A 27,826-nucleotide genomic window follows, 5' to 3' on the forward strand; every position below is an offset into this window, starting at 1 on the left:
GGAGGGTCCGGACCCGCGGAGCGACCGAGCGCACCGGGGCAGCGGGGCGGCCAAGCGCGCCGGTGAGGGGCCCTTTCGGCCCCGGGCGGGTATTTAACGGGGAAGAAGCGCTGCCCTGCAGCCGCCTCCCCCCCCCCCCCCGGCCGCTGCGCCCCCGCGGGGACCCGCTGCGGCGGGCTGGGGGGAGGGAGTGACAGCGGGGACCAGTGCTGCTACCTCGGGGCTATCGAGCAACCCCATCCCCTGGGGATGTTTGTTTATTTATTTATTTATTTTCCTCTTCATGAATTTGCCGTAATTAAAGTATTTGTCTATTTTTCCTACCTGGAGGACACACTCATATTTATACATACATACATACATACATACATATACACACACACACACACACACACACACACACACACACATACATATATATCTGCGATTTTATTTAAAGAAAATTATAAGGTATCACAGCCTAACCCTGCTATTTTGTACTATTTAACTAGTTGGCTGCAAGGCAGCAAGTACAGCTGTGCTAGGAAATTGCTTAATGACCAGCCTTCAGCCAATCCTCGCACAGGAGTCCTTTACGAGCTTTAGATTTAAAAAGTCTATCATCCCTTAGTACAAGCACTTAATTTACTTAAAAATATGCATTTCCCAGCCAATGTTTTAAAAGTTTTATTTTCCACCTGTCCTTAACACGCTCGATTCCAGCAAGAAACGTGGTGTGTCGATGGCTCCGGTAATCTAGCTGGGTACGAGAGCTGGAATTTGGGTGTACACTGCTGACAAATTTCTGTCCGGTATGCTGCAGATAGCTAATGTCCTATGATATGACATTTATTAACAGGCAACAGTTACCATCCTGACAATTTACAGTGCGAGTTTCCAGAAAGATTCTTTAAGCAGCGCAGCATTACTTTCACATTCTTTGAATACGAAGCTGATATCGAAAGAGCACATCATCGGTACATCCCTGGAGCTAGTTAGTTTAGTTCTGTAGCTGCTTGGCTCGCAATTTGGGGGAGAATCACTACAAATACTGCAGTGGGGCAGGAAACAAATTTTGCAAGCAGTGGAGTCACCGTGACAAAAAATAATTTGTTTTTATTTTAGATTCAGATTTCATTACTGCACTCAAACTACTACAACTGGGCTTTGAGTTATTATACAATCCAAACTGTTTCAATCAGAAACTCTAAGACTCAGTGTGCAATGATTATTATTAATAATAATTAGCTCCTTGGTTTCTTGATAGAAAAAGGCTATCAACAAGCATTTGTTTAACCACAACAAAAGTATAATTAGCTTATCCCACTTAGTAAATCTGTATGCATGCCAACTCATACCAAACTGCTACTTTTACAAAAAATTGCAATAATACAGATCATTTTTCCAGTCCTTTTTGCACAAAATTTATTTACAATGTATACATAAATGCTCCATGATGGGACTATGGAAAAATGCACACATGACTGATGTTTTGCCCAGAAAGAAAGTCAACATATTAAAAATAAATCTTCAGTCCATGTTTCGAGCTGCATAAAACAGGAAGTGATGTACAAGGTGGTGGTTGCTGCATGGGGACAATGATGCTCTGATGTGACAATTAGGCTTCAAATACACTGCCTTTCCGTTTCCATGCTTCCTCCTACCAGTCTCCTTAAGACACTGCCTGCAACAGCTGATTAATCATTGTTGATGACTGCAGTTTTTCCCATCCTTCCCGATTTACATCTGTTCAGGCCAATTCAAATATGGTGAGTAAATGAATTAGACATGCAAATTCACGCCCCAGGCTAGAAAGAGAGAGAGAGAGCGAGAGAGAGCGAGAGAGCGAGAGAGAGCGAGAGAGAGAGAGAGAGGGAGAGACAGTGAGAAAGGGGAAGAAAGGGAAGAAAGAAAGGAAGAGAGAGAGAGAGAGAGAGGAGGAGAGGAGAGAGGGAGAGGGAGAAAGAGAGTGTGCATGGCTGAAATCCTAGGATAGAAGAAAGATTCTTCTGCCTGACATAGTTATTTTAATGCTCTAAAAATCCTGCAAATAAGCCCTTTCTGTCATTTGCAGGATAAGTGTAAGGCTTCTTTTTAACGTAAGGAGGCTTCTGGAGGAAGTGAAGAGCTATGGAAACAACACACATAGTGTGGAAAAATTTCACATTTTTTTTTAAAAAATCTATAAGAAACAACGTAATATGGATAACAGTATAATAGCATTTTACAATATTTCACTCTTTGTTCTCTTAATGTCTTATATAGGTATTTAGCATGTCCCCAGAAGTTGACTTCAGTTGGTGTTTTCCTGCTTTTCAGGGTCCCTGTGAGGAATAGGAACGTTCCTTGGTCCAAAGCAGACGCCAAGAAAAGTGGAACTCCATAGTCATTGCAGAAAGACAATGTTTGAAATCTGCCATCGTTGCAGGCGATGCGGATTCCCTTAAGCTACTGAGCATGAATGTCCATCACTTGTCCACTCATTGCCGGGTCGCCGGTGGAAAGCATGGTGGGGCTAGACGCTGACATGGGCATTCCAGGGTGGGGTGGTCCTCCATGCATCATCATCGCCGGGTGGTGGGGGTGTCCAGGAATGTAGGTGTGCATGGGGGGGCCAGGACGCAGCTGAGCGGGGTGGGGGGGCATCTGGGGCGGGCTATAGCTTGGCTGTCCCATATTCATACCCACTGGACTACCCCGAGACACATAATCCCCTGGCATGCTTTGCAGCCCTGCGGAGAGAAGAGAGGCGGGCGGTGAGTGGCCGCGGGCGGCGCGCCGAGGGGGGCAGGCTGCCGACGGGCGCCCCGAACCGCCGCTCGGGGGGCGGGCCGGGGGAGGGGGGGGCTGCCGTCCCCGCGGCCTCGGCCGGCTCGCCTCCGCCGGCCCGCTCGGGCGAGCAGGGCCTGCTACCTAACGAGGGGCTTCGGAGGCGCGATGGGTTAAAGCGGTGCCGGGATTTATCGAGAGTTATTTGTTTAGCTCTCCGACCCGGCTGCTTTGAGCCCGCCCGACGTATTCGTGCCATTCGAACGCGCGCTGTGCAGCGAGCGCGGACACTGCCGAACAAAGGCCTCATATGAAGCTGAAATTGATAGGATTACTAAGGCTGACTGTTAAATCAAACCTGTATTTTTAAACACATAAAAAAAAAAATCAATAACAGTTATCAATTAATTCCTTCCCTGCGATCACTTCTGGCTGCAAAAATCAGGCACAGGACGCAGTCAACCTTTCAGTGATTTTGAGAACAATACGAAAAATTGGACCTAAAACAATAAAACCTCCTGCTTTCCGTGGGCCTCTGCCTTCTGCTCGGATTGCTGTAGCTGATGGGAACTGACAGGTGTATTGTTTCGGAGAGCTATAAGCTCCATAATCATCAAGGGTGAAAGGCATACGCTATTGCTAAGTAGGTTCAATTGGCTTTAGTTCTAAGTAATAGTGCACTGTGAATGCTATGAACACCTTGGAATCAGGTCTCAAGGCTCTCGCAATGAATAGCTGCTTAATCTAGCCTAAAGGAACATTTTTGAACTAATGAAAATTGCTTATAAAATATACTGTACTCACAGCTCTTTAATCAAAAAAGATGATAATATTTTTTGTAATAACCTATTAATTTAATTGGTCACGAAGCATAAAATACATCATTTAAATTTAATTGACCCAGAAACTAAGAAACAATATTTAAATTAACTAAGCTAGAAATTTCCATGATGAGGTAATAAGTCTGTTGCATTCCCAAGCTCAGTGGAATGTTTTCGCAGCTAATTGTTAAAACTTATTTTTGACTCGCAGAAGACAACTACAAAATACACTGGGTCCTGGCAACTTCAAATACCACGCTGATACAATCAGAGGCACAACAAAGATGCCAAAATAACTGCCTTTAACTTCAGAAACAAAGCAAAAGAAACAGAATTAAGGGTTATTCAAACATGGTACCAGTGCCTTAGTGTTTCAAGCAGCTTTACTCTTAAAAAAAAAAATGTATAATGTATTTTCCCCTAAAAAAAGACAAGAGCAAAAAAAAAAAAAAAAAAAAAAATCTGGGACAGTTTTTCTAGGCTTTCTTCACGAGGCCTGCCACTGAAGATTGCATTAATGATCTCTATTTTTGTATACTGAATAAGTCAAATCCATTTGTCACACTGCAAGTGATGGCATACTTAATTTGGATATAGTCAATTAGCCTGGGCTAAGCTCCATAGCCTGCTGTGCACACCTCTATTTTGTATTCTCTCTTTTTCCTTTGCCACACGTAATCCCATTATGACGGACAGACAAAGAGAAATAAACTTGCAAAAAAAAAAAAAAAACATAAGAGAAAAAGAAAAAAAATCAAAGTTGAGTTGCTCGCTTTCCAAAACGTTAACCAGCCCTAAGTGAAGCCGGTGTTTATTTTCCCTAAAAGAAGTCTCTGTTTGGCTTTTTTGGTGTCTCGCAGGTTAGTGCAGAAACGTAACTCATGCATCAACTGCGGTTAGACAGATTTATGACACTTTGGGGACATGCTCTTTCCTCTCCCTGCGCTGCTGCCGACCGCTTACATTTTGCAAATCAGTGCGTTGCCGTGGCAACGGGCGCCCCCCGGTCCCCCCCCCCCGCGGTCCCCGCCCCGGTCCCCCCTCGCCGGCGGGTCCCGCTTTCGGCCGTCATGCGGTCAGCAGCGTGCGAGAGCCGGGCGCAGCCCAAGCCGGCGGCGGCGGGGAAAGCGAGCGACAAGCATGAAGGCTATGGGCAGGGAGAAGGTGGGGACATGCGGGACGGGGCCCCCGGCCCCCCCGTGCCAGCGGCGACCCCCTCGTACCCCCCGCCCCGGCGGTACTTACTTCCCCCTGGCTTTGCCATTGGTTACCTAGGTGGAGGTTACATGTAGTGCCACTGCCCCTCCATGCCCATATTCATGCCCATTCCACTCATAGGTCCTAGAGGGAGATAAAAATCCAAGAAGATGCCAGAAAATGAGCACAGTCAACAGACAGCACCAGAAGACCCCAGCAGGCACGCAGGCCGCCCGCCGCGGCGTTGCAGAAGACAGGCCAGGCGAGGCAGGCAGCGGGCACCGCGGCGGAGGAGCGGCGGGCCACCGGCGGCGAGCGCGGGCACGGCCCGGCGCCGCGCTCCCGCAGCCTTACCTGGCGCTCTGATCCCCATGTGCTGCTGCCCGTCCATCACGAAACCTCCCATCGGCTGCCCGTCGGGGTTGTACGGCGTCCCTTGGCTTACTACAAAAGCGCAGAAGGTGGCTTTTTAGCGCGCGAGCGCGCGAGCCGGCCGAGGCCGTCGCAGCACGGCCGGCCGCGAAACACAGCCCCGCCGCGCGCCCGACCTCTCAGCACTCGCGACGTGGGCCCCAACGAGGCAAGCGAAGCAGAACACAAACCCCCCTGCTTCTCCAATTTAGCGGCTGGGCTAACGGGCTTTGCGTACCGGTGGCCTCACTCCCCACCCACAGTTCTGAACGAAAGTTAGCAGCGCGGAAGAGCGAGCCGCGACGAGCCTCTGCTCCAGCTGCTGCTGCTGCTGCCGGCGTCAACGCTAAGACCTGCTGAGGAGCCGAATCTTATGGATCGAAGAGCCCCGCTGAAACCTCAGTGTGTGAGACTACGCCCGTGCGCGTTTGTAGGAGCAGGGCCTGAAACACGCGCGTGGCAAATATGCACCTCCAAGGACAAAAGAATCAGATGTACTTGAGGAGAAAGCGCTGCCCAGGGGCACCTCGGACAACAAGTGACTTTGACAGAGTGCCACCAAGACTCGGGGACCAAAAGCAGCTCGGAGTGCCGTACTGTCCCTCACCGGTAAATACCCACGCGGAGCTGCAAGCCAAGGCTCCGGGAAGAACTGGCATGTGAAACGTATGATTGAGGGGAAAAAAAAAGAAAAAAGAAAACCCCACTAAAGACTAAAGGCAACCCCGAACACCCGGAGATCCCTGAAGACAGGTATTAGAAGGAAGAGACAAACAGAAGACCCAGGTACAAGTACCGTCACCCGAATTCTGGGTTTCGGCTCTACGTTAAAAGCCGGCTTCAGAAGTGAGCTGCCTTGGGTTATTAAAGCACATAAAGCTCTACCTCACCGAGCGGCTTTGAACTTTCCCGAGTCCCGCAAGCCGTTCTGACCCCTTTGCCCTTTTGACAGGTAATAAAGTTTACAGCAATTCCACACCAAGCCATGCACCAGGGAGTGGTGGCGGGAGCGGCGAGAGCTGGGCAAGGAAACTCCAGCCCCACGGAACTACAAATGACATTAACGCCAAATGTGTAGGGAAAGTCCGGTCATGGAGCACGTTTAGTTTCGTCTTCGGATTTTAAACGTTCCAAAAGTTTTTCGATGGTGTTAAAATGATTAGTGTTGTCATGAAACAAAGCTGGTTTTATTTGATTTGTCAATCACTCCCAGCATTCATGTCTCATTTATTTACCAGGTAACGGACCTCCCGGTGAATGGCTTGAGGATGGTTTTCGCCCGCATGACTTGAATACAGTTACTATGGGGGACTTGCCTGCTCGATTGGACTGGTCTATCATGGGCTGAACTATTCTTCTTCTAGCATTAATAAACCTGCAACAAAAAGAGTAAAGCAAACGGTTATCTGCGGGCAGCGTTCCCCACCGGCCCCACGCCTTCGCCGGCGGTCCGTGCGCGCGTTCGCGTGCTGCCCAACCCGCAGCCCCTGACGACCTTCGGGAGCGCGAGCTCGGGGCCTCCCAGCTGATTTACGTTTGCCCGCTTTTACCACGGTCGGACACCTCCATCTCATCTTTCCACGGGGGAGTTAGCTGAGTTTGCGGGAAACTACACCCGCGCCGCTCTCTCCAGTTCGGAACGGGGGACAGAAAACGGGTGAAGACGGCGAGATGTTCGTCAGGGCATCTGCCACCTCCCCCTGATCAGCGACGCTGCTGGCTTCTGTGCCCTGGCTTCTTTCTCGCAGTGTTTTTATCCAAACCTTCTCCTACCTCTTACAAACCTAATTCTGTTTTAATGTCCACTATTAAGATAATGAACTGCGATGGCAGAACACCATCAAATGAGGGAACGTCTGGAGTTTTATCACCACTAAGTCACACTGCTGGGGACTTCGGAGCAATGCATTCCTCGTAGCCATTTCTTGGTGGGTTTTTTTCCCCCCTCCTTGCTTTATGCAAAGTCTGAGGGGTCAAGGCGAGGTCATAGCTTTACAGTAATTGAATTTATAATCCTGTTTTCTCCAGCTAGGCCTGACCATTTACAGCAAACATCTTGTTAAACTGTAATTACTGGACTACTGAAAATTCCCCACCAACAATGAAAAGAAGATCTTCTGAAACAAAAAAAAAAAAAAAAAAGATCCAGTCTTTTGCAAAAATTCTTATCAGTAGCCCTACTCCTTGCCTTTTTTTTTAGCTTTCAACCTCAGTTAGTGTCATAGTCGTTATTCTGGGAGGAGAAAAATATTCAAAATAAATTTTGTGCAAAACAGAACGCTGAGAGCAATCACAGCTGTCACCTAGCCCCCTCTGTACACAGTCCTCATGGCATTAAAATCCAAAGTCACAAAAACATCATCAGCAAGCCTGTCTTAAGAACATCAGAAGAACTTCTCCCGTAGCCTCACTTAATCAGAAAAGGAAGTAAAAAACATCTGGAAAAAAATCTCCACCACAATGTTTACTATGTCACAAAGAAGTCTTCAAAACCAGCTTTTGCATCCTTCAAAGGAGATAAAAAAAAAAGAAAAAAAAGCATTCCTCGCTATTTATTTGCAAAGGAAAAGGCATGAGCTTGGGTAAAACCACCCTGTACTTGCATAACGCAACGCTCACGTGCACAAAGGGATATTTCTTGCCCGCTTTCACTGCCTTGGCTTGCTTTGGCTTAGCAAGAGCTCTCCAAGCCCAGCGAAGGGGAGCGCGGTGGTCCTGCGGGGGCCGTCCGCCGCCCCGTGCCGCCAGGACCCGCAGCCCCACCACGTGCCCTCCGCCGTGCCACTTCCCGCGGTCGCAGACTAGCCCAGCAATTCCAGCCTCTTCATAGCCCCCAGTCCTGGCCGACTTCCCTTAAATCCTGCAAAAACTCATCAAGGTGTGAGTCCTAATCAGACCCATCTCCACCAAAGCTGCCTGGACGGTTGCACCACGCGAAGGTGCAAACTCTGGGTGCTCTTCTGGAAATCTCACACCTGGATTAGGTCATCTGTTGTCAGCAACAGTATTGTAGCAATTTTTATGCACGCTTCTAATAAAAAAGCCTAAACTCCAGCAAATGGTGTTGCAAATCAGTTTATCATTATCTTGTACAAACCATGAAAATCAGAATCATGTGAGCAGAAGGTTAGACTAATTCTCCTTTCTCATTATAAGCACAGGTGTAGCACAAACACCATGTGAAATAAGCAATTAAAAAAATGTGGTTTTTTTCCCCCATTAGCTGCCTTAGCTCCATGACCAATTAGAAAATTATTTAATATCTGTAATCGGCATCTGCAGAAAGCAATTTCCACAGTAACTCTCCTAAGTAAAACAACAACACCGAACCCTGGTGCCCCAGCCGTTTCTGTTACTGCGGCAGCACCAGGGAGAAGCACGAGGGGAGGCTTTTGGGGATCCCCCGAGATTGCCAGAAACGGGCATTTGCCAAAAGCTCTCACCCAGACCACAAAGAAACCCTGAGCAGAAATGTGACGGACGTTCACCAGCACGCACACGCCAACTTTCCCACCTCTTCCTCCTTCCCCGCTGAAGCCCGAGCACTTTTAAGACGGCAGGGGAACAACAGCATTGCGACAAACCGTTTAGTCAGAACTTCCCAACTATCACCCATCAGAGGAGCCTGCAGTGCAGCGTCCCCTCACCTGCTTGCCCCATACCAGCGCTCCGGGTGTCTGCTTTAAGAACATTTTACACGCAGGTACTTAACAGTCATCTTCTTCCTACACAGTCTTGTAAGTATTTTATATAAGTAGCTGTTCTGCAAAACAGCCCTGTGTTTGGATGTCTTCAGGGTGAATTCAGACACAAGAACATTTCCCTTCTGGGCAAAATAATAAAATGACATTCTTGCTCCTCCCACTAGAAGTCAAACGGAGGTCAGCTCCCCATCCTTGTATCTGTTTAAATAAACTGGTCCAGCTGTTTGTTTCCAGGATGCCCTTTAACCTTCTGTCCCATCCTCCCTGCCTTTGTAACGCAACGCTCTCCTTTGCATTAGAGCCCGTTCCAAACTACTATGCATTAAAAATAAAGGCAAGCATTCGCTTTCAAGTCTCTTCCTGCATCCCAAACCTGGAATTCGTAAGAACCCATCAGATTAAAACTATTAATGTGTCTTGCCTTCAGAGAACACAACGCACTTCTGTTACATTTATAAATCGCTTTCTAGAATTCTTTGCAAGTAGAACTGTAAGTTAGCAACGGCCGGAAGGATATACAGGCACAGGAATCATTTCTTTAGCCTATCTCTTTCTTTCTCTGATAGCAGAGCTTTCGATCACTGTTTGAATTTCCTAACTGCTTGTTTGAGGTAGCATCAGCAAAAATGGTGGAACAAAAAAGTTAGCAGAAAGACTCTCACTATCTCCTTTCCTATATGTGCATTAACCTCTGTTAAGGGGGAGAGACAAAGCTATAGCACTCTAATTTTTAGAAGTATACAGGAATCAGGACCTAAATCATCAGGCATTTTCATATTCAGTGCTACCCAAATTTAGTCTTCTCAAAATACAACTAAGCATAAAACCTCATAAAACACCTGCCCGACTTTACTCTTGGGAGTAAAGTTCCACATAGGCTTAAAGGTTTCCATAAAGAGAAGTGCTCCATGTATGGACAAATTTCTGCAGATGTGGAGGGTTTTTTTCCCCCTTAAGGAGCAGAACCGACAGGAGCCCAAACAAAACAGGATCCTGGGGTGGACAAGCTGCACCCACCTCCCAGCCCAAAGGAAGCGGGGAGTTCGGCAGAACAACCCAGGCACCAATCCCTCTTACGTTTTTTTTTTCTTTGCAAAGGGGAGGATCTGGCATGGGAGAAACATTTGAACAGTTGGGCAAACACAGAAGGTTAAAGCTGCTGATATTTATTATTTTTTGAAAGTTAACTTCTCGTGCCCCTTCAGCTACATCAGCTTGTGCTTCTTCCCCCCAGGTCCCAAGCAGCTCCACCTGCACAACCCTTCCTGGCTCCAAAGAGGGTGAGTAGGAAACTCTCTTTGGCCGGTCAGGTTTTCCGGGGTGGTTTTGCCGGTGCCGGGGCAGGCGCGGCGGCGGTTCCCGCGCTCCGGGGCGCCGCGGCCGGCCCCGCTGCTCTTCCGCCCGCGCCTCGGCCGCTCGGCCCAAACTTCGCCGCGTCTCCGCGGGGCTGCCGGCGACAAAAGGCTATTTTAGTTGGAAATTGGCCGCAATAATAGCAGCCAGAGAGCGAGGAGCTTCAGAGGGTCACGGAGCCACCCGAAAGGCTCATTTTGCGAGGTTCAGGTTACAGCCTGAGCGACATTTTCCACATAGGTCTGTTCTTTCTCCCTTGCCCTCACCCTGCAGCCCTGCCGGCCGACTGAAACCAGACCTTCCTCCGCTGCGACGCTCCCCAAAAGCCACCTTTGCTCCAGGATCAGCAGAAGGCTTGCGGGCACTTCCGATTTTGAATGGACTTCTCCACTACCAGCCGTCTGAAAGCAGATGCTGAGACTGAGCAGGATATTGGACTTCCTCCTCCCCTCGTCCTCCCAAACGGGAACCCGTCCACGTTACTCGCTTTCGGTGCGTGGAGTCTCGGGCTGCTCCCTGCCGACACTGTCCCACGGCACCGCGTGCCCCGGCAAGCCCCGGGCAACGGAGGTGCCACGCACCCCCAGACCTCTCTGCTTCGCTCCTCTCTCCGCCCTGCTTCTAACAAACCTGCCCACTGCACCCTACGGACTGGAGGAAAGCCCCAGTGTCGACGAGTATCATTGCTAAAACATCTCTGGTCGCGCTGGGAAAAAAAAAAAAAAAAAAAAAAAACATCCCTCTGGACACGAGGCACGAGTTTCTGTTTATCAAAATACAAAACATCCTCGCAAACCCTCACCACAGACTACGCAGGGCTATCAGATCCTCAGTTTTGGAAAAAATGCCGAAGCAGCCGGAGCCCTTCAAACTGGCACATAGTTCACTTGCAAAACCAGCAGCGCTCTAGTCTCCATACTCGGATCAGCCATTTAGAAAGCAACGAAACAACTTGCTCTACTCCCCACTTAATTCCTCAATGATTAACAGGTTTATCTCTAATAGAAACAATTTAAATGAAAAGTGTGCTATAAACACTGATTCTGGGTTTATTACACTTCAATAACTGCTTTATTCCTTATTTTGAAATATTTTTCTTGTGTATTTGTTCTCCGCTGCTTTTTAACGGAGTTAGTTAACATAACGGAAAAAGAAAGCCCCAGGAATTACTTCACAGAATGCTTTTGAATGTTTTAAAAACAGCCTTAAAAATAGAAAAGCTCCCTCTGCAATTATGAACAGCAAAAATAACTGCAGATTTTTGAATGGTAATCACATCTCCCCATCCCTAAAATGAGAAATAAATGCTAAAAGAGTGCTTACAGCAGTTATTAAAAAGTTCTGATCCTGCAGTCAGTTAGTGAGCTTAATGACCCATAACTACCAGTCATTAGCAATCCATGCTCTCTGTACTCCCTTTATTTGTAAAGAAGGAAAAACAAAATCCAAGACACTCAAGAAACTGTTCAATTTAAAGTCAAACCTTATGAAGTCATGTTTGGCAACTTTTCTCGGTTTCTCCTCCTCCGAAACGAAGACAGTTGAGGGCTGCAATACATCATTTACAACGCTAAATGGAGGTAGGGAGGGAAGAGACGACATGGGCTGCTAACCACCCACTCCAGAAACGTAATTCTGGACCCTACTCCAAAGGCAGTGAGTCTATCCATCAGGAGGATCGGAAAGGTCTCCTGGAGCCTCTGCCCTTCCTCCCTCCTCCTCGGCTGGCAGTGGCAGCGCCTCTGACTCTATATGGGGCCGGGGCTGCTGCGAGACAATACTGAAGAGCGAGCAAATAAAATACTATGCAAAACTAGTGATGAAAAACCACTAATTAGCTGACAAATTTGATGTAAAGCACTAATGAAAGCCATGTGCAGTTCTGCGATTTCGTTTTAAAAATAGCTTCTGACTTGGAGCATTTCTACGCGACCCCACCGGCGTGCCTGCGGCGCGCGCTCGGAGAGGGGGCTTCGAAGCGGGAGCGCGCTAGGGAACCTCTCCGCGAGGCAAAACCCGCCGACGTGCCGAGCACGCCACGCGCGGGAGCGGAAAGCGGGGAGCTGCGAGCGGGTCAGGGCCCCCGCGACGGGAGCCGGCCGCGCCGTCCTGCGTTCGGCCAGCCCGGCACGCACAAGCTCCACCTTTGGCCACGTCTTCATCTCCCGGGTCCGGCTCCCTTCCCCCCTCCTGCTCCCTAGCACGCTTTCTCGCTAGCTCGCCGCGGGACCGGCGCGCAGCCCCCGTCGCTGGGAACTCTGCGGCGCCGAGCCCAGCTCCCACCGCCCCGCGCCCCGGGGCCCGGAGCGGCCGCGCTGCTGCAGGTCCCGGCCGGGCCGGGGAGGGCCGGCGGCCGGCTCCTTCCCTGACACCGCAATTCCCTCGTGGTGCGCAGCAGATGTAAACTCGCCCCGAGCAGCCAGATGATGTAAGGGGAAATCTTTAAATGGCAAAGTGCCAGCGGAGCTGACCTTCTGTCTCTTCCCGACTCCCAAATCCCAGTGCAGCTGTACTTTGTTGATCTCCGTGTGCCACAATTAGCCTTTAAGGAACACGGCGAGGAGTCGGCGAGGAGAGCAGCGCGGAGGCTGCTCTAACCCACCACGCCAGGCACGGAGCTGAGCCGCTGCAGCACCACGGCCGGCTGCACAAAACAAAGCGCCTGCCGCCAAAGCCCTGCCTGCCCCGAAGACGCGGCCACGCCGCGCTCCCAACGCGCAGCCCGCTCCCCGGCGCGGTCTCGGGGAGGAATTAAGCCAGCGCCGCGCAGGGCACCGCCTTTGCTGGGAGAAGATGCTCCCACGTGCGGAGCCCGCTGCGAAGGCGGGCACCTCCAGAACACGCGGGGCACGGGGCACGTGGCCAGAGGTGCCCGGACTGATGGAAATCTTCCAGCTCGGCATGTTTTACTGATTTTTGGCCTTCCACTATATAGGTGAGCCAGAGCTGAGGGGGTCCTGCAGGTGGTCAGACCCTGAGCTGTCTGTCTGAAGCTTCAGAGCTTCAGCAAAGTTGTCTTCAAACTAACACAGTCCTGCTGGATGACATAGATTATGCTGGGAACGGGTAAGAACTGATAGCAAACTACCTGCTCTTCCTGTGAAAGCACAGCCCCCCCTCTCTCTCTCTCCGAGCAATTTCCTCTCTCGATTCTGCACAGTCTCTTTTTCAAGCCAAACACAGTGTTTGTGAAAGGTTCCTGCATGATCTTCGGGCTTTCTCCAGCCGCACAAGTGGTCTAAGCACTGAACCTCTGGTGCAGCTTTCTCCCTTGCATGCTGAACTTTGAACTCCACTAAAGACTTGCAATTTGTTCACTTACAGCCTGATGTCTGAGGGTTGCTGCATTTAGGAACAGCAGGCCCGCAGGTCACAAAAAGCTTGTGAAAATGGTGGGAAACTCTGTTTGGGTTTCCACCCCTTTTACATCCTAAACACAACTCGCCCAAATCATTTCTTGTATACCAGAGAGGTCCTCACTCCATCTTACATCTCATCTCAGCAATCATCCTTCCAACGGCAGGAGTGGGGGTCCTCCGTCAAGGTCTACGGCTTTTTCCATATACTGAGTTGGGAGTCCTGTCCCAACTGCTTTCTCCCCAGTCACTCCTACCTGTAATGGATATTACATGTCAGCTGAAACACATGCCTGGTCCTTCAGCCCATATCGCATAAGTTAAAGCAAAAAGGCTGCTCCCACATCTGGCTGATGCTCTAAATGAGTTCCTGCTCACTTAAAGATGTGAGAAATGCTCTGTCCACCCTCCCAGATGGATCTCTGCACCCTCCTCTCTTCTCCAAAAGACCACTTAGAACTAGGGAAGCAATAACCCCACACCGGGTCCTCCCAGCCGGTAGGAGAAGGATAAACGAATGGTGTCACCAACCCAAAACGCCCGACAAGTCCCTTTGGGGCAAAACACCCCGAGAACTCGAAAATGAGCCTCTGCATTACAGCTGCGATTTCCATATGAAATATGTCCCTGCTCCGACACAGCTCCCAACTACTCCTGGAGGAATCCGCTTGGGGCGGATGCGGGAAGCTCTGCTTCCTGCGCTCTGGTCCTCTCTACTGCTGCTGAGACGACACGCACGAGTGCCGTGGTGTATTTTGTGTGATGTGGGCACCTGTGAGGCTCGTCTCAAACATCATTTTTTTTTTCACAGAAGCCACAAAAGATAGTCATAGAGCGACAACTCTGAATCATGCCACACGACCAACTCAGAAAAAAAAAACCATACACTTCTTGGCTACCTCCCTGCTAAGACATCCTATTTCCCTGTTTCATAACTACTACTAATAACCTGCTTTGTAATCTATTTCACCTAGACATAATTTTCCATTAAGCAGAGTCATTTCTTTTGCTTTTAATCCTGTTCCTTACAGCATTTTATTCCGGGAAGGAGAAAAGATATCTTCAGAAAATGGTAAAAATGAAATTCACTTGGGTAGGTCAGAGGAATGTCAAAAATCAAGAATCTGTAAGATCTTGGGACATGTAAAGCTTAGTGACCAGCCCCTCAGACGATACAAACCAAGGAAGATAAACCACCTTTACACCAGGCGAGAAGCTGGACATTTCTGGGATAAGCCTGAATTAAAAAGGAGCAATTCATATTGCTGCATTTCAACCATTATACTTTATCATTAGCCAAAAAGCCAAAAGGACTATAGTGCCTGGGCGGAAAAAAATAATAATAATAACCCATGAAACTGTAACATGACCTAGATTTTGTTGAGGACTGCAGAAATAGTAGTTTTTTTTCAGCAGTATCTGCTGCTGTTTCTTTTCTTTTCTTTTTAAAAGTAAGATAAAAAAAAGACGACTCGTTAGCTCCGTGGCTGACACAGCCAGCCATACATCATTTACGCAGAATCATTTGAGAGCAGGCAGGGCAAAATGCACGCCCTCCACAGCACTTCCTCTCCATCTGCCTCTGGCTGTGTTTCATTTTTGAGAAGAGAAAATTGTTTTATCCAACAAGGAGGCAACATTTGCCCCATTTTTAATATTTCAGGCTGACTTTTTAACCACTCAGAAATGCAGTTTGTTTTATGCAGGTGCAGCCTGCAGCTAGTTCATGATGTAAGTGCGAGAGAGGGTCTCTGAGGGCACCGCTCTCCGCGTGTTGGTGTTTCAGTTCTCAGCGCTTAATCGCTGTACACCAATCTCAGCAACTGTTGACATAAAATAGGTGGAGATCAGGTCTGTGCAAGCACCAAATACCAGAAAGGCAAACTATATGTAAACACACTTGAGACAGATTTGACAAGAATAGACCAAAACCTGACTTGCAAAGAAATGACAAACCATTACTCTCCTCTTCTCTCTATCTCTCTTTTGCTTTTTTGATACTGAAGGTACTTTTTTTTTTCTGACAGAAGCGTCTCTTTTGCTAAAGAAAACCCATAAGCACCGCGAACTATTTACTGACGCAGAACCCCTCCCTCAACGGCAGCGCCGCGTTCCCACAATACAGCCGTGTCTGGGATATTCTTAAGGCTCAACTCTGTTTTTATACGGTGCACACCTGAGCCTGAGCCCTTTGAAAAGCAGCAAACAAAGAACGGTGACCCCAACCCTAATCCCGCAGAAGAAAACGCCTGCAAAAGTGGAGAAACGAGCAACCGGAGACTGCCTGAACAGCGCCTTTTAATCTCATCTTCATGACACCTGACAGCACATTAGTTATAGAATATTAATGCACCAACTAAAAAGTTTGTCAGGTACAAAACTACCATGCAAAAGGATGCAATGCCCACGGCGAGAAGGATTCTTGCTGCCTGTTAACCGCTGCAGTGCCGAGTGCCTTTGGTTAGCCGGGCTGCCGGCAGGTAAAGCCCGGAGCCGCGCGGCCCCGCCGTGCCCCCGAGCCGCCGCAACGCCCGCGCGTCGGCGACCAGGTTGCGTTTCTCCGGAATTAACCGGCGTCTGTCGGACAAAACTCCTAAACTCTTCTGCTGTGACGGTGCCCGATGGCACGAAATCCCCCGCGCGTCCCCCTGCAAAGCTATTTGCTCAGCTTTTCTAATAATACCTTGGCTGTCTGGCAGCTCTCCAGGGCTGTCTCAGGCAATATGCAAGCTAAACATTTTTCATCTGATTTCAATATTTTCTTATGAGTAACTATACAGTATTTTACCTAGTGAGTATTCCTGATTGCTGTAATTTAAGAACAGAGAAATAGACTACAGATGTAATATTATTATTACAATTGGCATTCAAGGTGAAAGGCATAACAATTAGCTAAGACTTAGTGAAAACATAAATGTAAAAATCTGCTTTAAAAGCCCTGCACATGGTACATTTAGAGCAGCTAATTTACCGCACATACTCTGAATTGCTCAAATGGTCTAACAATTCCCCCAGCAAGAGTCGTTCTTAATGTTTTTCTTTGGGTTTTGTGAGGAGGGGTGTCTTCTGAGGGTGGAAGGTGTGATTTTCACATCGCACACACGTACTGTCTTCTTTTGCTTTGCAATAACAAACACAACACACATTCTTTAGACCTGAGTCTTACATTCTTTCTTACTTCTATTTTTCCTGCTTTCACGTGTATCCCCATTAACCAGTGATTAAATCGCATCCGCAAATGTATTATTGAATTACACGAAGAAGAAAAAGCAGAATAGCTTCCAAAATCTGACGGTCTCTGATTAAGTTGGAACGGCTGAAGTTGAGAGGGTAATTTGTGAATGTTTTAACATTTACAAGTAAATAAGCACTTGTATTTTCTGTATCTGATTACTGAGAAAAATATTTGTTATGTTATTACACAGATTCAAATCGCATCTTGACCTTTTCTAGTTTAATCTGTTTGCTGCAACAAAAGCAGTAATAGATAAATCTAAAAACAAGCATGCATTTTACTCGCCGCTGACTAAAAACCCCCCGAGTGCGACACGTTCTGCAAGGCAGCAAGCCGGACGCTTGGCCTGTTTATTGGGTGTTCTGCAGCTCGAGGGGGTGCAGCGGGGTGCAAATCCCCTCCGCGGACAGGACCGGCACCTGCCTTCGCCGCCCTCCTTCCCTGCAGGCCTCTTCCATCCTAAAAATAGTGCCGAAGTGGCACTCGAGTGGCACAGCGGTCACGCGCCGGCCTTTCGCCCGGTGGGAATTCGCCTCGGGCGCAGGAGCCCAGCAAAGCTCACGCCAGTCCCCAGCCCCGGGCCACCTCGGGGAGCTGCGCGGGGCTGGACCCCGGCACGGCGGGACGAGCCCGACCCCTGCGTCTGGGGGCTTTCGGGGGGTGGTGACGGTCTCTGTTAGGAGAACAGGGCAGCGAAACGTAGAAAAACTGATTTCTCCAGGAAATAAAGCATGCAAAAGTTGAAAGAATAAGGTAGGGAAATAAAAGCAGTCCCGGCGGAAGCGGCTGAACGCAGGACTCCCGGTGCTACGTCCGCCTTGCACCGCGTGGGTGCTGCCGAGCCGATCAGCAAACCCAGACTCGCCCCTCGCGCCCCTGCCCGCCCCGGCGCTTCGCAGGTAGGTGCCGGAGCAGCCAGACCTCGGCGCCGCCGCTGCCCCGGCCGCCTGCACGCGGACCCGAGTAACGTGCTACCACGTCGAGTCGCCTGGCAGTCCAAAACCCACCCCGCGGCAGCCTCAGCTCCTCGCCCGCCTGCCAGGGACGTGGCCGCTCTCTCCCTTCGCAGGGGGACTGTAAAAATGCCCCGCGCTGCCCCGCACCTGCGCGCACACGCAGGCGAACGGAGCGCAGCGAAGTCCGGGGATACTAAGCGGTGAGCGCCGGAGGAAAGCCCATCAGTAATTATTAATTCCACCTTGGAGCACGGTTTGAATACCGCTCAACAAATGAAGCACTGAAGAATGAGGGTAGGATAAAATATTGACTAGCCGCTCCATCATTGTCTAGTCCGTGCCCTAGATAACACAACTACATTTTGGCAAAAGCAGGGTGGAAGCACTTAATAGAAGGCTGGCATCTCCTCACTTCCGAGCTTTTTTTTTGGCCTACAATCTTTTTTAAAAGACAATTCTCATGCCGGCGTACGTGCCCCTATACAGAGACCTGCATGCAAATGCATATAGGTACACAGATATATATATATATGCATTATCATACAAATATAAGCTACATACGTCTGTGTACTGAGACTTCTATAAAACCCAGCCAAGCACCTGACACCTAGCACAGCCCTTGATGCGAACCGCTCTGTGCTCTCCTTAGAGTACCCCGAGTAATTATTTAACATTAGCTCTTAACAGGAAGGGATTCAGCTGGGATGCAGTAAACAAGGAAGCTGTTCGGATCGTTCAATATGCCCTAGCTGGCTCTCTAGCGAGGTAGTAAGTGATTGCATCACACCTTCTGGATATTTCAATCACAGAGCAGGAGTTTTTATCACCGGGGAGAAGCCCCTTATTAACCTGTACTTTGTCAGGTCCCTTCTGTGTCCATATACGCACCGCTGTTAAGATCGTGCAAGTGCCCCTTCGAGTTCACATTACCATGCTTTGAACCCTAAACTGCTACGAGGTTAAACGACTAACAAGACGAGGATCCGAACGGTTCGTTTAGACTAACAGCAGATTGAACTCTGCTACCTCTGTACCTTTGCAATGGATTTTTTTGCAACGTGCTGGTCGCTCCCTTTTCCTGCAACAGAAACACCCAACCGTGCCAAAGAGGGGGGGTCCTAGAAGTGAACACAGCTCACTCCCAAGCAAAATCTCTGCTGATTAAAAAAGGAGGGAAATTCTCCACATGGGTGATTTGATTACTTAAAAAAAAATAATAAGAAAAAGGTTCAGGTTAAAACCGTGGTATTTTCGAAGCTGTGTGCCCTAGCACGGATACGTTTTATGGCACGTCTCAGATCTTCACGCCCTTCACGCAACCTCCTTCACCGTCAATAGGAGTTGTGTGCGTCAGCCCGGGGAGCCCGGGCACCGTGCAGAATGCACGTGAAAAGCACCATTTTTCGTTGTGGCAGACAAACTGAAGTATGCAACCAGCATATACTGTGAAGGCATCCAAAATATGACAAAAAATTGTTCAAATGCTTTCAATCTGCGGAAAACAAATGCTCTCTTCACTGGCTTCTTTGTGGCAAACTTATAATTCCATCCAGAAAATCCAGCATTCCCAGTCTGGGCTAACTACCATGCTACCAGACATGAGTTTATGTTTTTCATGCACATTTCATGTATTCCCACATGCTGTGTTGCTGCCAATAATTTATGACTGATCTGCACCCAGCCTGCCCTTCAGCATTTTATTTAATCTCTGCAACAGTGATTTACAATGACTCATCATTAATACAAAAATGTACGTGTGTGTTAACAAGTTTTGAAGAATCTAAGGAGGAAAGCAAAATTTTTTGAAAGTTGTGGCTGAATGACTTATGAGCCAGCTGAAGAAAGGCAAAGCTAACCATAAATGATATGTTAGCTGTTCCCTGCAGCAAACAATTTAGGCAAAAGGAATTTGTTCTCATGCATACCACACTGTAAGAAAACGCATTCAGCAAAATGTTGGGAAACGGTTGCAGGGATCCCCAGGATTTGGGAGCAGACGAGAAGCTCGTTGTTCACCCCATGGCTGGCTCTTTGCTCTGCACGTGTGCGTGTGCGTGTGAGCGACCCTCGTGCCCTTGCACTATCACAGCCTCCTTCTCCTCAGCCCAAAAGCGGGGGCTCCGTGGTGGTATGCTGGCCTCTCTGCCCACCACCTAGCACCACCTGCGATTTCCAAGGTGCCGACTGGCTCCGTAATGTCAAACCTCGGCGAGGCTGCGGAGGGCAGGACGGATTCTCTCAATAATTTATACAATTGTACCACCGCAGCAGAATTACCAAACTAGCTCAAGCAGAGGAAGCCTGCCCTACATCCAGAAGACTCAAGTTATAATGTATTTTGACCTACTTTTTTCTTTTTTTTTTCCCCTTGCACATAAGGAACTTATAAAAACACATCTGACACAAAGCCAAAGTAAAACTCCAAATCCAAGGCGAGATGAGTACTGAAAAACACCCTGGGAAGTCACTCGGGAGAAATCCCACCAGCTTTACTTCAAAGCAGCCGGGGTTCATTATCTCTAAGAATTTCTTTGATGGGCCATCCTGAACTGACACGCTCGTCCGTGCCAAACGAGCCACGGCGCTCAGCTGCCCGGCTCGCATCCTCTGCGCCGAGCGGAGCGCGAGGCGGCTCGGGGCGTCGAGGGGCAGCGGCGGGAGGGAACACGTCCCAGACGAGCGCCCGCACTTCTCCCAGCCCGTCTGGGGTACCCCGCTCGCATGTAACTAACTAACTTTTTTTTTTTTCCTGATTAGTGTCTTTTAGTTCTCCATTTTAAAGTAAATACCTCCAAAGCGTACTTCACCTGCACTAAGTGTCTGGTTTTTTCCTTTATTCGGTGTCTTAAAGGGCTTCAAAAAATTGATCTCCCAGGGCTGCCGCAGGGTCGCAGAAATTGATAACCCGTACAAGCTACGCTTACGTGAGCCTGCCTGCCTCTCCCTGATAGTGCACTTTGTAAATTAATCCTCCAAAGGCAAATATATTGTAAGTAGCTTGTTATCTCTAAAGTACTAAATTGAAGAATACACGGGATTATATTGACAGAAATTACATTTTCTGTAATGGGGTTTAATATATCTGAAATCTCTCCCATAGGCTCCTAGTCTCTTGAACAGAAGAGGGTTTGTTAATGTAGGTGCAATGGACATCAAGACCAAATTTATTCACTAAAATGGATTAGGCCATGTAATCAGAGCTTCAGGAATATTAATCTCTGACACTTATTGAACGGAAAAAAATACTTTTGTCTGCAAACTGGCATTCCTCCCTCCTTTTTCCCCAGCAGGCTTGCTGTTTGCCTTGGCCATTTGCTGGGTATTACTTCAAAGAGGATAAGGTTTCCCATCATAAACAGTAATCTAAAAATATTAGGACAATTAATTAGATACACTTAGTTTTACAAGGTATTAGATTGCAATACACTTCAAATATGACACTTGTTCTGGCACAGTGGGAGAAACCTACATTTTGATGCAGTAACAAAGGGTAATAAATCAAACTTTTTCTTTTAAGGGTTCGCTGTCATGCTTTTACACTTAAATCAAGAGTAATTTTCGCTGGTTGCCTTCCCCATGTCTCAGACAGCTAGCAACTCCAAACGCTCTGCAGATACAGCACGGACTCTCATTTCCTCGAAACAAAACCTGCACTTTCGAGACAACCAGCAAAGAGATTTAACGATGCCAGCCAGCCCGCCTCCCCCCCTCCAAGCCAACAACGTCAGGAAAACTTGGCCACGCGGGAAAAACACAGCGTAAGCACAGGGGCTGCGGGCAGGGGGGAGTGGGCGGCTGCCGCTCGCCTCCCGCCGCGTCTCGGCCTCGCGCCCCCGGGGCGCCCGAAGGCGCCGCAGCCCGGGACGCAGCCTCTGGGACCCCAGCACCCAGGGCACCCGGCGGGCCCCGCCGCTGCAGCAGCGGCGGGGAAGCGAGACCCCCGCAAGGCGCAAAGCAGGAGCCCCGGCGGGGCCCGCGGCTCTCGAGAAAACACTAAAAAATTACTTACCAGTTGTTCACTTGAAGTATAGTGAGCCCTGTGTCTTGTGCCAACTGCTTTTTCTGTTCTTCTGAAGGGTAAGGGTGCTATAAGACACCAAAATAAATACACACGTTTAAAACAATGCTTCTTTTGCCTTTTTATTTCAAAAAAAAAAAAAAGAATAAAAGTAAAAACAGAAGCGTGACATCTATTACTGAAAGGTGAAAATGCTGAGGTGTGTCACTCTTTTATAATTATTAATGGGCTACTACATCATTTAATTAATGGCAGTAAAAGACAAGCCAATTATAAAGATTAGTGAAGTGGAGAAATAACTGCTTAGGATACTGGCAGTACCTTGATACTCAAGAAGGATATTTGTTGCATTAGCTGAAAGTTTTTGCGCTTGTCTCGAATGAGTGACTAGAGTCAAATCACGATTTTCTTTTTCCCTATTTCACATAATGTCATACAGTGTCTCTCTACAAAACTATAGCACAGCAATGTTTTTCTGAGACAGCGAAGACAAATCTTGCCAGCGCCCGAAAATAATTTGTAAAGATGATCAGCATCCTGAACATAAACAAATGCCTGGATTTTGTACACAGGCCAATATAAGGTCAATGATCTGCACATATTTGCCTGACATTAGCAGAGTTGTGCTGCACTAATCCTAAAGGACAGAAAATAAATACTGGTTTAATTGAAGTTAATGTTAAAATTCAATCCTATGTTAAGTTTCTTGCGAGAACTTGACTGTTTTCTCAGAAAACTCGCTTGTGCACAAATACAAATTGCTAAATAAATCCACTGTGAAAACCACATCTGAGTTGGAATTTAGCAATGACATTAGCAGTATCATTTCTATCCTTTCCCTTGCTGTCATGATGTTACTGTCTCAAAAGAAAATGACCCAACACTGTGCATGTCACAGTTCCCCGGAGAAACCTTGTTTTGAGTAGCTGGTTGAAAACTCCTAAGTTGGACATTTAAGTGTCAGTACGCACTGAATTCGGATCCGACCTGTTGCAAGACACTTCATTATTTGAACATTTCGGTAAGACTATTTGATAAAGTTGTTTAGACCTAGCCAAACAACGCATTTAACAGCTGCTTGCCACAAAGATCCATTTTTCCGAAACATTCTTGGATGTATTCCCCAGCATAATATTACGAGCGATGCAACCCGAAACCTTGTAAAGTGTAAGAATTTAAAACCTCATAAAATTCAGCAATCTTATTGCTATCATAACTATTTAGCAGATTTTATATATTCTTGTAAACAGCCTAATCTGAAATCTAATGGATGTGGTACGTGACTGAATAACCTCCCTTCACCAAATATGGATTTTTTGCTCTAACTCTATTAACTTGCTCCTGCCTGCTGTGTCCAATTCGAAGGACCCTGCAGTGGTCCTCAGCGCCGAAAGACACGGCTGCACTGCCAAAACTGGCAGTGATGGAGTGTAGTAAGTGCATATATATACGGACAGTATTTTCTCACACATAGCTGGCATCTCAGATAGCCTTCCAATCTTTTAAAAATACTATTTTGTGACAGCAAGCCCGTAGATAACCCGCACATCTCTAAACTCCTCTCTGTATTTCCTGCCTGCACGTGAAAACCCCAGAGCTCCAGAATTGTAAAGTGGGGGAAATGGGGAAGGGGATTTTATCTATTTTAACAGATAATTTGCATTTCATACATGCAAAAATACAGTGTAAATTTGATAGTCTATGCTATATATGTGTTCTTCCACAACAAATCGTTACACTTGACTTATGTCCATCTATCTGAACATAACATTCATCTTCTCTTCCAAAAGCTACAGAGAAGATTTGTAACTTTTTCATCTTTACAGCTTACTTCCCGTTTCATGACTTTACTATCAAGCAAGGACAAAATTATTCTTTTTGTCTTATTTCGCTTTGCTACCTTACATGTGATCTAATTTTAAGTAATTGAACAAACTGTGTCTAATTTCATGCAGCAAGCAATAATTACTAGACAGCCTCTAGCTATTGGAATTGAGAACTCTGTCTCCATTAAGCAATTTTCAATTGTTCTGGACTTTTTTCCAAATAGAGAAGACCGGATAAAATTAGCCATCAGAATAATACAGTCACTGTAAAAATAATTGCTTTAAAAGTCCCAAACCCCAAATTCTTCAAACTGTGGTATGCTTAAGGTCATCTGATTTTTTTTTTTCATAGCCTAGTACGGCACCAACTTTTAATTTCATGAAAATCTGTAATTGCTCTAATCACATGACAGCCTTAACTTTGTGCAGTTAATCCCTCTTAGCGAAAGGTTCACAACGCGGCAAGCTTTTTAACTACAACTCGGTGTGTTTAAAACATCTTAAACGCCGGGCATCCTTATTATATAAGCTTTCTGTGGATTGTATGAGTTGTTCCTTTGTAGGCTAAAAGAAGAAGAAGAAAAAAAATGACTTGACAAAGAATCAGCATGCCACAGGCTAGGCTGCTATAAAAACATTCAAAGCCTTGCTGCATTCCCACCCACAGGGCTAGTAAGGCCTATGCTACCGGCAAAGGCAGACATCACGTTGCAACGCAGCAAAAGGGGGCAAACTCGGAGAACTGCCATTTTAGGAAGAAATAGGAAATTCACTCCAAACTGCTTCTTTATTTCACACGTGTGACAACAGGCGCTTTTGCAAACGCTCCGGAGCGTTTTGCTCGGCAGGGATAAAGACATCGATACACACACATACGGAGAAGTTAGTATATAAAATATATATACGGGTATGAATATGCATTTGTGCGTGTGTATGCATTTGCAATTGTGTCTAAAACCGATGCACGGCTTCCCGCTGGCAAGCACGCCCATTCCTTCAGATCACTTTGGCATATCAGAGCAAATTGTACTGCTGCTCAATAAACAGCGACTCGAGACCTTCACTTTGTTGTGTACATTAGCTCCTACCATTATCTCTTAAAAGCTTAATTATTTGCAAACAATTGATCAAGATGGGAATTTGAGAAAAGATATGCCGGACCACCGGGAGAGCGGCAGCGCATTAGGAGAGCAAACAAAATTACCGTGGGGTCTCGCAATCAGAATTAACGAGGGGGACCACGCACGGGCAGCGCAAGTAGCGGCAAGGGTCCTGCCGGAGTGTTTTCCATTTGATCTGCGCTAACACCTCGAGAGCCGGCGAAAGCCGTAAACCCGCGATTACGCCCGGGAAGGCCGAGCCTCCTCCCCAGCGCCGCTGCCGCCGCTCGGGCTCGCTCCTCGAGGCCGGAGGGAAAGGGCAAAGCCGGGGCAAAACAGGTAGGAAGCAGGTAGGTGCGGCAGGCGTTTGCAGGAACAGGGCTGACAACAAACGAGGACGACGAATCCGTCTCCAATACTTCCCAATAACGCCTGCGCCCTTCCGCTCCGGAAAGCCGCTGCAGCCTTACAGAGCAGCGTTCAGCCATCGGTGCGAGACCCCGCGCTCTTCCCTTCCCATAAATCCAGTGCCGAAACGTGGATTGCTGGGCACCATGAAGGCGTTTTTGAGGCTCCGTGGTATTACTTTTAATAATGACTTCGTACAGAAGCAATTGCTTAATAACACCATCAAAGTCTGCATGCAAATGAAAATTATCCCTGGGGGATTTGCCCAGGGTAATACAAACAGTTAAGGAACATTTGAAAAGGTAAAAATAACTATGCAAAATATGAGTCAGAGCAGTCATTTTAGCAGTAACAAAGAAATCAAAGTGACAGAGAGAAAAATGTAACTTTCCATCATATTCTCTCCTCGCTGTTTTATGAATGGTATTTAGAGAGCAGTGTTCTTAATAAGAGGCTTTTTTTTTTTTTTTTTTTTTTTTTTTTTTTTGATACAGCAGAGGTCCTTTTTAGCAAAACAATCAATACGACTTTTTTACTGCCTTTGGCTACAGCCGGTGGGTAAAGCCTCCAGTAAATACAGATGGAAAGAGCCCAAGTTTATATCTTAATGATACCCCTTGTCCAAATGTACTCCTTTCATCAAATTTTCCACGGCAGCCTGCAAATGCTGGATGCCAGGGCAGCTTCATCTTCATCTGCGCGGGTAACGCAGCAGCAGGAAGGTGCCCTCCCTCCCACCTTGCCCACTGCAACAGTACACAGTAAAGCTTGCGGAAGACCTGAAAAATCACCCTGTGCGGAGCTGCCCGCCAAGACGATGACCAAATCCCCCCAAAATTTACACCCCCCAAATTTACACCCTCAGGACTGTCTATTAACCATTTCATAACCTCAAAATGCCTTTAGAAAAACAAGAAACTCCTAGGATTTTTTTTTATATTGTTATTTCTGAACAGCAACCCAAGCTTGATTTCTCATGCAGTAAGCAAAATCAGGCCAGGCTCTGCTCTTCAGTGACAACCTGCCCATCAGTTTTACCCCAAATCCTTGCTGTATCCCAGCTTTCCCAGGGCGAGCTCCCTTGCCAGTGCAGCACTTTGCTTCTCCCGGCCTCCCCGGCCTTTGCATCCCAACTGTTTACATTTGGTCACAACCAAGTTGATCTAGGATACTTTTTCTTTTCTTTCTTTCCTTTTTTTTTTTTTTTTAATATCCATAATGCCTTCTTATTGTCTTCCAGCTTTATGAATTAGTTTTACTGTTTCCCTGAATGCTTTTTTGTCTCCTCACTGCACATTATCAAAGGGACACTTTGTGCTGGCCATTTGCATTACAAAAGCAGTGCATGGTGTAGTCTAAGAACATAGCTTGAATTTATAGCAGCCGAGTCCTGTATCCTCACACATGCTGGACTCAGAAAGAATAACGGGGGGGTTCCTGCATACGCAAAGCAGCCAAAAATGTTTGGAACGCTAACAGCAAAAGTCACAAGATTTCAACCTGCTTTCTTAATTCTCCAGCGCTCTGTTTAGACCGAGCAATAAATGGCACGCATTTAGCCAGCTCGCCTATTTTTCAGGCTGCGTGAATCAGTTTATAGATAGGCTCTGTGACCTGCTTTCTATTCCGTCAAGGCTATAAAAAGTTGCCAAGTTGAGGTGAGCTGCGCTAGGGAAAAAAAAAAAAAAAAAAACACACACACACAAACAAAAACCCAGCTCGGAAGCTGCAATCTTGATCCCGTTTATCGCCCGGGACCGGCTAGCACGTCGAAGGAAACACTAAACACTGAGCAGGAAGTAGTTTTATTGGAAATGCAGCGACGGGGATAGGAAGAAAAACCCTTTGTAAAGTTTGCACAGTCTTTTCCTTGGCTCGGCGCAGTGAGTCAGCCTGATAATGCTGTTGAAGTGTTAGCTGGATTTGGCATTTAAAACGCTTCGTTGCTTTTCCAGTGTAGCAAGAAAACGCAGGCCGTAAGACGCAGCCATCCCACAGACAAAGCCAGCCTTTTCCTCTTTCGAAAGAAAATATTTCCTCAAATTATTCTAATAGTTTCATACCCCCGCGCAGCAGGATTTTCATGGCAGTGCTGTTAATAAATCCTGGTGCTGCCTGAGTTACTGAGCTGCTCGCTGCGGCTGCAGGATCTACAGGCGCGCTCAATCGCAGGAGGTTAAAAACGCGTAAAAGGACGCGGTGCCGCCGGCCCGCACGGCTGCCGCCAAGCCCGGCGAGGCGGCTCCGCCACGCTGCCCGGCCCCGCGTCTGCGGAGGGCCGCGCCGGCCGCGAGCAAAACGCACCGCAAACACCCCGCAGCCTTCGGCGTCCCAACGCGTGTCCGCCGGGCCAGCCCATCAAACAGGGTTTGGCTTTGTTTTGCTTCTGCGAGGGCAGGAGGTGGAAGAGGCTCTCTTATTTTTTTTTTTTTTTGGGGGGGGAGCTTAAAAGGGAGGAAGAGGTATGGGCAATGGTTACATTTTTTAATGAACAAGTTATGCTGGGAAAAAAAAAAAAAAAGCTCTGTGCTTTTTTTTTTCCCATTTCCCCTTTTGTAAATAATTTTCTTGCAAGACTTGTCTGTGAACAAGTTTTGGCATCCGCTAACATAAATATCCTCTGCAGGGCTGACGGAGAGACACGGTATGGCTTGGGATGCTCTGCCAACACTTCTCTGGTGGCCCCATCAAAT

General features: G+C 47.6%; 1 protein-coding gene and 1 long non-coding RNA gene across 2 annotated transcripts in view; one reads left to right on the forward strand and one right to left on the reverse strand.

Annotated features, from left to right (window-relative positions):
* The first annotated feature begins 1,490 nt into the window (after positions 1-1,490).
* LOC134138154 (uncharacterized) lies at positions 1,491-4,290 on the forward strand. The gene is made up of 3 exons (XR_009957810.1): positions 1,491-1,748; positions 2,299-2,488; positions 2,962-4,290. It is a non-coding gene; the product is annotated as an uncharacterized LOC134138154 (long non-coding RNA).
* Positions 2,629-27,826, reverse strand: part of MEIS1 (Meis homeobox 1) — a 95,608-nt gene continuing 70,410 nt past the window's right edge. Inside the window, 5 exon segments of the mRNA XM_062571415.1 lie at positions 2,629-2,711; positions 4,815-4,910; positions 5,121-5,210; positions 6,494-6,552; positions 21,791-21,867. Coding sequence (XP_062427399.1) covers positions 4,852-4,910; positions 5,121-5,210; positions 6,494-6,552; positions 21,791-21,867 — 285 coding nt within the window. The 3' untranslated portion in view covers positions 2,629-2,711; positions 4,815-4,851.

The sequence above is a fragment of the Rhea pennata genome, chromosome 3 (assembly GCF_028389875.1).
Source record: "Rhea pennata isolate bPtePen1 chromosome 3, bPtePen1.pri, whole genome shotgun sequence".
Lineage (NCBI taxonomy): Eukaryota > Metazoa > Chordata > Aves > Rheiformes > Rheidae > Rhea > Rhea pennata.